We start from the raw sequence: 10161 nt of genomic DNA, 5'->3' as shown, positions 1-10161 counted from the left end.
TACAGCGTTTTGGGTCGTTTTCTGTGAATCTGTCTGGACGCAGATATTTCTGGAAACGACGCGGTGTTTACGGAGTTTTGTTTTCAAAATGACAGCGTATTGGGTGAGGCCGCGTATTCGTGTGGATAGGCCCTGAAACTAGAGAATGAGACCATAAACTCATTAGGAAACTGTTTACTGAGCTCATAAATAACCTGAGAAGTCGGCTCATTCCTCCATTGGAGTGCCTGGTATCTAATCCAATGGAGCACCCCCTGCTGACTATTAGAAAGAATGCAGATTTAAGGCATTTCCACAGTGGCTTAACTTTTCTAAACCACAAGCTCTGTCCATTTTATATATACTGTCACTTGTCTGTGCCCAATATTTCATAAAGTGTTCTGTCTCAGCGAAGGCATACATGGTGTTGCACTTGGTTGTAAACGTTCAGACCCTGCCTTCTTTCACACCGTGACACAGATGGCCAATTATTGTGTTTCGTGGGCTTGATTGTGAGATTGTTTTATTCAGAAACAACTGTTAGACGATACAACAAGCAAGTAGTTAGAAGCATTCTTGCATGTAGTTTTCTAAGGAATGGATCAGTACACTTTATGTTGTGTAATAATGCATATTTAAAGCTGGGGTCAGTCAACATGGAGAAAGATAGCTGATTGTAGCCTTGTTATTTGAGGAGTTAACTTACATCTGCACGTTTTTCTACAGACACCTAAGGTAACCATTTTACAGCTGGTCTAAGAAATAGAAAGTAAGACTTGAAGCTCAGTAAACCTATTCTGGTCCAGTCAGCATCAATACTCTCTCCAGTGTGGTGGTAGTCGCTGCCATAGGCTTCCATTTTTCTAATACCATTACCTTTGTTTACTACATCGAGCAGCCTTGGTTGCCATATTGCAACTTGCAGCTGAACAGCATTAAGTTTCCTCTCCCCTGAAGAAATACTTGTGCAGCAGAGTGTTGGTAACTTCTCCCTCACACTGACACCTCCTCCAGGACATAATCATTTCTTCCTGCCACAATCTTATTTTATGACTGCTGCAAGAGCCAGCCCTCTAAACTGCATTGATATCCACTTGATATTTTGTACTGTGAGGTTAAATGTTAATTTCCGCTCTATTTTCTTGACAGGAAAAGTAGAGAAATTGATTTGACACAGGATATGGCACTTATAAGGAGAGGAAATGATTGCAGGTATTCAGCACCTGTAAATGTAAGGAGTTCCATTTTTTGTGTTTATGTGAAAGCTGCAGCAGGTCAACAAGTGTGTAAAGTAGAGTACAAGTAAAGACATTGATTCCACTAACTCGTCCTTCAGAGTCTGCTGTCACCACAGCAGCACTGCAGCCCTCCTCCTCCTCATCTGCCAACCCTACTAGGGCATGAATAATTACCTCATTAATGACTGTGTCTCTGTTGTAGCCTGACAATAGCTGATTAGGATGGAACCATATTATACTGCGGCTCCTCAGACTAAGGGGAAGGGAAGGCACCACAGCACACAGAGACATACACAGTATGTTTAAGAAAATACGCACAGTTTTGGGACATTTAACAATGCATAGTTCTACCTTAACTGTGATTATAATTTTTTTATGCTGAAATGCAAAACATTGTTCCACCTTCTCATTTGTGATATTAGACCTTTTTCACAGCAGCCATTTTTTAACATGAAATTGTAGGGTAGGTGTTACCAATGATGTTTTGAAGGTCTATTTCTTGCTTTTCTTTCTCTCTTGTGATACCTGAATCACCACCATGGGACTTTGCAAGTTGTGGTGTAGATCTAATTTCAAATTTTCTGTATGACAAATGATTATTTGATTAATTCAAAAATCAACATCAAAATAATTATTAATTGCAGCCCTACTATTGATCACATCTACGTAACATTCACTGGTAATCATTTTGCTGACTAATCTGCTGTGTTTTAAAAATGTGAATGTATGTTTTCTACCATTTCAGGCAGCCTTTAGTTTCCATTCATTTCCTTTCAGTATGATAATAAATGAGTAGTGACTTGCTGGAGTCGTGTAATCCACCACAGTGAAAATCCCTTCTGCATTCATTTTGGTCAGTATTACTGCAGTCACACAGACTTGATGTTACACAGATCAAGCAAGATTGAAAAGTCTGCTAATAAACTTTTTTCACAGCAGCCATTTTGACCAGTGATACTAATTAGGTTTGGTTCCATTTAGTGTAGCAGAGCCTTTCCAGTGAGCCAAGATGCCCAATAGCAGCACCGTGACTCTGTTTGACCTGAATGGAACAGAACCCTAATTAGTATCATTGGTAACATGGACAATAAATGGAAACCACTGGTTGCCTGGAATAGTAGTGGTAGTGCTTAATTAAAATGTGAAGTCTAAATAATTTGAATGATGTAGAGCTAAAATGTATGAACGTTATGGTCCTTTTTAAGGATTTTATTGGCACCAGCTGTCAGCCCAGTGATGATAATGTTTTATTCAATTGTATTGAGTCCGATGATTAGTTTAATTTTTTTCTTTTCTATGTTTATTACTATATTACGGCTTGATGAGTACATGCATTGTTCTGATTTAAAGGCCATGCACCCATGGTAAACCCACACAGGTGATGCAGTACCTTGATTGAGATTCCCCTGCACTTGCTAGCTTTGTTGCACCTGTTAGGGTTGGAAAATATATTTTTTTTTCATAGGCCTTTTTCACAGAAAACATTTTAACATGTAGTAGGAAAAACCTGTAATTGGTAAAAAATAATGATGAATTCAATTTAGCTGCTGCAGTTTCAGGCATTGAAGCCATTAATGTTATTAGAAGTCCTGTGGTCTTCCTGCTATAAAATGCCAAAATGCCTGCTGTGAAAAATGCCCACAGTGTGTCCTTATTAATACATGGAGTGCGCTGTCGTCACATAATAATAATCCCCATTACAGCTCTGCCCACTCTCAGCCTGAACATAGGTCTAATCAGCAATAACTGCAAACACCTGTGTGGCTGTGAAAGGGCCTTTAATGAGGCAAACTGGAAAACAAACAAGTGTGCAACTCAGAATTCAGAATCTGTAGCCATAGCATATATGTTCTGCATATTTGTGTGTACTTTTCCGATAAATAAGAGTATACGCCATGCTTTGAAAAATGCTAGGACATGTACTGAAAAATCACGGTAACATTTTAAATTAAGATATGTACCATTAACTAGTTGTTGACTAGCATGCATATTAGTAGCATATTGGCTCTTTATTAGTCATTCTAAAGCCCTTAATGCCTTATTTGCATGACTGTATTCTGCAACTTCTACCTTTAACTGACAGTTTTCCCTCAATAACCTCATTACTGCTTAATGATTGTAGGTAAGGAAGTTGTTGTAGATTTAATTATGATCCTTATATTCTTTTCTAATAACTATAAAATATATCTTTCTAACTCAGAATATGTTCCCCATTCTAGTGGATTCTTGCTCATAACTAATATGATTTGCTCAGTAGGGGACAAAAGTACAAGATTTCAAACTTTTACTTTTTTTTTCAATTATCACAGTTTAAATGTTACCTTGCTCATAACTTAGCAAGACGACAACAAGCATTGAGAATACAATGGAGTTATTACAGTATTAACACATAACAATAATTTCCTCTAATACGTAAGAATAGACCACATGTATTAAGTTTTATCAAGAGAGACTGGGGATTGTTGTCACTACCACTTTATAAGGCCCATACCGAGAAGAAGAATAAATCATCATTTATGTGCAATTTCCTTACTTACTATCAATAAGCAGTGATTAGGAGGTTATTGAGGGAAAACTCTAAATGGTCTAGTACAATGATTCCCAATCTGGGGGTTGGGACCCCCACTAGGTGTTGCCAAAGCTTCATAGGGGGTTGCAAGGCCTTCTTGATTTAAAGGGGTGGAAGAAAACTTAAAAATATAACACTATAGAGCTGTATCTCAGCATTTTGTTTCTTTATTAGTTTGATTTGGTAGCTTTTTATCCACTTTTATGTATCACAGACCAAACAGACTAGTGCTCTTTACTCTGAACTTTCTCAGATTAAATCACTCACCTCAGGCAAGTGGGCGCGCCAAATTTTCTGCCCTGATTACAATCTCCCATAATCCTTAATTGTGAGTACTGGCCGACGAGCAACAAGCAGTTTGAATTAGTGAACGGTCTGTTGTACATTTCCTGTATTTGCCATATTTTCAGTATTTTCTTTCCCAGTGAGATCTTATTAGTGACAGGAAAACCATCCTCCTTTGTGGCCACTGTTGATGTTCTGTTGTTTGCCCCAGTCATGAACATGAGATGAAGGGAAAAGCAAATGTGTCCTTATGTAACTGTCAGTTGGCTAATGAGCTCTTCCCTCTGTTCCTCCCAGAAACCATTAGCTTCAGGATTCTCAGAAGTGTTTCAAAGTTAGCCAGCTCCAGTCAGCCGTTTGACACATACCAACTATATCTTGTTATTTTAGTGTCATCCCTGGAACTATGCTTGGTTTGCTGCAGGATAAATTGTTACTAAAAGTCCTTTTATAGTTTAAGTAAACAAATGCAAGTGTATGTGTGTGGCGGCCACTGTGTTGTTTCCCCCTGCCTGAATTATCAATTAAGACATGTCATTGTGTGAAGAACTAAAAACTACACACACATTAATGTACACGGTAACACACATTTGTATATCAGCATTATGGAGTTTTAGCTTCCCACTGGAGGCTTGCATAATCCTACCAAGCTGAGTTCATCTTGGGGGCAGCAGCCAAAAAGGCAAATTAGAAATTCTACTCAAAATATAAATTACTTTGAATTTTTATTTTTGTTTCATTTTATTTGTCACTGACTTAAGATTTTCCTTGTCTACTAGTACTTGTTAGTTCAAACCAACAGTCGAATAGTCGCTGAACATTTGTGATATTAATTGAATTATTTTAACAGCTGTCTGTTAAATGCTAACAGAAAAAGCGGTAATGATTCTGAATCCCGCCCTTACCTCTAATCTTCGCGAGAGTACCGTATGTTGTTCTTCTCGTCCTCTCGGACACGCCCATTCCAGATAATCCTTTGATGATTGATTATATTTTAATTTGTAACTAGTAACGAGGTGGCAAACGTCAAAGTAACGGAGTAAAAGTATATGTTGTAACTTTTAAATGTAGTAGAGTAAAAGTCTTGATTTTAAAAAAAAAAAAACTCAACTACAGATCCTCAAAAAACCTACTTAAGTAGTGTAACGAAGTACATCTACTTCGTTACTATACACCTCTGGCTATAGTCTTGGTTTTGGTTAAATATTGAAAAATGTATCTTGTCTCGCATCACTGTTAACCTTAACTATAGCTTTGAGTTCACATACCAAAACGATGCAAATCCTACAAAACTAAAGAAATGTATTGTCAGTAAATGTTTTGCATATATGGTATGAACGTTTTGCAGTGATCCAAGTGAATGACGTGATTTAAGTATCTGCTGCTTTCAGTGTACATCACACTGATAAACACATATTGTAATGCTAATTCCTTCTAATATACTTAATCAAGCACTGAGGAGCATACCAAACTCCAATCCCAATGAAATCCCTGACAGCCGGCACTAATTAAACTGGTTCATTGCCAAACACAATCAATTCAATCTCAGTCACTCACACCCAGGTGAAGGTATCGACCCCTCTGGCTGACCGCTGTGTATCACTTTGCTCTGATTCATTGGGTAGAGTTATAGCTGTAGGTAAATATATGGATCTATTTGCACATCTCTGTGGAGGCTGAGGTCAGTCAGAGGCCCTGTAGGAGAGCATTAAAAGACAGAATGAAAAGCAGTAGTTCACCAGAGTTCACTCAGACCTGAGAGTGATGTCTGCTCGTCCAGCAGATGTTTAGTATGGGATCTTCCATTAATTAAACCTTTGTACTAGTTGGGGGATATTGCCATATTGGTCATACATTCAGCTAGATAATACTAGAGCAACGTTGGTTGGTGTGTGGTAGTTTGACATCCAGGTTATTTGGTTGAAGGTACAGTTGGTGTAATCACAGACCAGTAATATTTCATTTATATATTGTATTTATTATCACATGAATTTACACTAACCTATAAATGGCCTGCCATGTCCTTATCAAAGCTTTTTTTTAACCATGCAAAGATAGTTGTTGTTGGTGTGTGGGCGTCTGGTATGTTAAGACAGGAATAGTTAAAAGCCCGTGTGACCAGATCTGTGGGCTAATGGCACTTGTCCAACTGGACAAGTTCAACATATTGTATAGTGATATAGTTTACATTTTCAAACAGTTTTATAAAGTAGGATATTAATTAGTGTAATTTTCATTGTCCTGGGTCATGTGGAATACTGTTCTAGATACATGTGCTAAAATACATGTGCATGGAGAGAAATAATATAGATTTACAAAGAGAGAGTGACCTTTTAAGCTCATACCAACTTGAAATGGTTCATTGAGTTGCTCTATTAAGTACTCCTGCTAGTTCTCAATTACAGACTGACCCCAGAGGACCCTTTGAATGGTCTCATAACCACTTACAGCATTTATTCTCCAGCTCACTGGTTCTCAAACTATGGTACATGTACCACTGTTGGCTGCCACGATTCTTATTTTCAGGCGATTATACACTAATGAAAACATAGCTATGAATGTTATATTCTATTTCTGTTAAATTAAATCAATAGAAATATTCCACATTTCCCCCAGGGGAAGGGGGCACTATTTCTATTTCTAGTTGTTTCATATCTAGATAGGTTATCCAGATACTGATCACATGTTAATGGGTCTTTGTGGAAGATTAGGAACTTTACCTGTGTTTTAACCAAACAAACCAGGGCCTAAATTCTGTCTCTCTGCTGTTGTCCTTTACACAGTAAGTACTAAGTACTACTATTGGTTGCCACTATAATCATTAAGACGCTAATGATGGACATTTGTTGTAATGTTAACAGATATAAAAAAAACAAGTTATGTAATGGATTTCCTGGCCAGCACCAAGGTGGACACCAGTGTTCCTCATGACAGAATGCTTGTCTGTATTCGTCATCGACTTTGCCAGTGCTTTCAGTAGCTGCCCACCCCTAACAAAAAACTTTAATTAGCAAACTTGATGATAGCTGAACCTTTTCTTGGTGATGAGGATGATGAAGCTCCATCACTCTGTCACAGACATGACAGCTCTACAACCTCCCACACCTCTGTAATACGGGGAAAAAGTTTGAACCGAATGATACCGCAGTGAGAGCTTTATTATCACACAACCGAGCAATTAAAATTGTCCTGTTTATCAATTAGACCCAAACAAGGCAGAGGTGTCAGACAGGTCCCGGATTAATTACCGACGACAATTAATTCTACGGAGAGAGCAAACTTAGACAAGCGAACACCAGACTGACTCAGTGTTGTTGAACTCACTCAGGCTCTCCTCCCCAGAGACACAATAGATAGCAGCAGAAAGACTCATTTGAATGTTTCTGGGATGCCATGATATTAATTGGAAGTCAGTGATGCGGATGTTTGGGAGGGTCTGTCAGAGCTGTTATTAGTAGCTGTCACAATGTTAAGAGGGGACTGAATAATTCTTTTATATTTATGTTTTTGTAACACACTTTGGCAAGAAAGTTTCCATATTGTTAACCAAATACAAACAGTTATAGGTTGGTAGTACTAACAAAGGGAATCTGAATTAAATATATCCACATTTATAGGTGATATATACATTTTTTTCAATAAAGGCTGAGCAAAAAAACAAAATGACTTAAGGTCCCTCTTAAACACACAAATCTGTTGCTGATGCTAGAGTTGCAGGGGTTAAATACAACTGGCACTCGACGATGACAATGTCATTACAGTTAGAAATCAGTTGGAGATCAGTTCAGCTGTGACTTTGGCAAAAGGTTTAGTATATTCAGTACGTGCACTACTACGTCATTAGTGAATTTCCCCCTGTGTGGGATCATTAAAGTCATATCTTAATGGAGAAATGTTTCCCATTGTTGAGGACTAAGTTGTATAAAGCCTTTTGTGTCTCCAGAGGGAGCAGTTTGAAGTTTGATAAATGTCCTCAAGTGATGTCACTTGAGTCAGCACCAGTTGGGTTTGAAAATGAAACATTTTGAGAAAGAAGTGAGCTTACCAGACTCATCAGCTCTGCTGCAAGCTAACAGCTACATTAGCTGCTACTAGCATAACACACCCGAATCTCAGACTGAACTGACAGCAGTCAAGTGGCATTGTGGGTAGTATAGGTGCCAGGTTTGCAAAGTGCTCCAAATGGAAATGTAACCTCTGCAGCATAATCAAAGCTGCAGGACCGAGGCTCTATTCGCACACCAGAGAGCAGAGTGGCATTCAACAGCTGGAGCATGGAGTGGATAAGATAGGCTTACATAGGCTATGTTAATATATGTAGAACAAGCAACCAAAACACCATCAAAAAGACTGCTTAGGTGGAATTTCCCTCATCATAATCTTGCCAGTGCTATAAAGATGGTCACACCCTGCCACCGCCTCAGCAGCTCAGCAACGCTGTTCTGTTCCATTCTCAGCACAGCGCTTCAGAAGCACAGCATTTTGCTCACCCAATTTTGTTTTTTTTCTTGATTTATGTGATTCTACCATTGGTAATTAGGCTAGTTTCTTGTTAGTTTGTTTTTACGATCAGGAGTTTGCACAGTGTTTTATTTTTGACCGGATTCTCTATGCCGTTGTGCAGCTTGGTGTGGCTTCCGTTTACAGAGCACAGAGCAGCTTCTGAAACACGCTGCGGTGCCTCTGGTGGAATCACAAGCATCGTCTAGTTTGACCACGATCAGCTACAGTGGCCGAAATGTGATGCAGACATAACCGGTGGAATCAAGCTGTAATGTCTGGCCACTTTTCCTAGCACCTTCATCAGTCTACAATGTTTACTTGTACACAAATAACAATCAAAATCTGACACTGGGGTTGTCATAAAACTTACTGAGCACATTCATAATCCCCAGAGGATGAACCCTTTCCATTTTATACACTCTGAGCTGTCTTCAGAGCCACAGGCAAAAATGTCTTTGCACATGTAACCTCAGTTGGCAGATGAGCATAAATTTGCTGAGCACATTAATGCTTGAACCCCTTTGATTTTGAGGACAGTGTGACTTTTTCTCAAGCATAAACCCTTTTTAATTCTTGTCCCTACTACTTGTAATTTTCTTTTAAATAGTTAAATCATCCGACACCTTCATATGGTGGAAGTAATGAACACTGCAGTGCTGCTGTCCAGTAGAGGGGCTGAAGGCGTTTGGTGTGGGCTCTGCAATGTCTGTTTTTCAACCTTTTTTTCTCTATCTTTGATGCAAAGTGCTAATTGCTGTGGTGTTTCTGCGCTGCACTTCCCAGAAATCACTTGTCAGTTAAACTGTGTGGGCAGCACTATGATGTCTCCTTGGATTTTCTGTCAGTGCAGTCTCCTTAAATCAACTCCAAAGAGAACAAACATGACATATATTTGTATGAAAACACAGCAGGTTCTCAATGCAGAGATCAGAGTTTATGAGTGGTGTTTTATGATTTCCTGTGATAATATCTTTTCTAGTCTTATGGATGATGTATAACTGATGCTTACCTTGACAGTGATAATGGTATGGACTGCTGCAATAGAGGCAGCGTCACTGAAGTAAAGACAATGACAGTGATTCCAGACACAGTAACCAATTCTGGTTCTTTCGTGTGCAGGTGAAGCAGATTATGGAGGAAGCAGTGACTAAGAAATTTGTCCACGAGGACAGCAGCCACATCATTGCTCTGTGCAGTAAGTACGCTCTTCTCTTTTTCTCCTCACACACACACACACACACACACACACGGGGGCATTGTCTCCTTCTCTTCCTCTGTCTGTCTTGCACACACACACTTGTTGAACTCCTCAGCAGGTGACTGGGTGCTGCTTCTCCGTCAAGGACACTGCTTGACGTCACTGTGCCTCAGACTATGCTGCTGCATCAATGGAAAGTTAATAATCACAGTGGAGCTAATGGAAACCAATTTCAGAGACAGGCTGTACAAAACCCAGGCTTTCTAAGCCCGAGGTAGGTGTGTGTGTGTGTCTGTGTGTGTGTCTGTGTGTGTGTCTGTCTGTCTGTCTGTGTGTGTGTGTGTGTATGTGTGTGTGTGTGTGTATGTGTGTGTGTGTGTCTCAGTCAG

The 10161-nt window shown here is 39.2% G+C and overlaps 1 protein-coding gene across 2 annotated transcripts in view; it reads left to right on the top strand.

The window, feature by feature from the left end:
• Nucleotides 1-10161, top strand: part of sgsm2 (small G protein signaling modulator 2) — a gene marked incomplete at its 3' end in the record, with an annotated part of 93421 nt that overhangs the window by 8246 nt on the left and 75014 nt on the right. For both annotated transcript variants that reach the window (XM_035680667.1, XM_035680666.1), the window contains 1 exon segment: nt 9694-9769. In XM_035680667.1, the coding sequence (XP_035536560.1) occupies nt 9694-9769 (76 nt within the window).

The sequence above is a fragment of the Morone saxatilis genome, unplaced genomic scaffold, assembly GCF_004916995.1.
Source record: "Morone saxatilis isolate NCDOM2014 unplaced genomic scaffold, NCSU_SB_2.0 Contig8, whole genome shotgun sequence".
In the NCBI taxonomy this organism is placed as follows: Eukaryota; Metazoa; Chordata; class Actinopteri; family Moronidae; genus Morone; species Morone saxatilis.
Note: the sequence above shows the minus strand (reverse complement) of the source record. Positions and strands in the feature narration are given on the sequence as shown.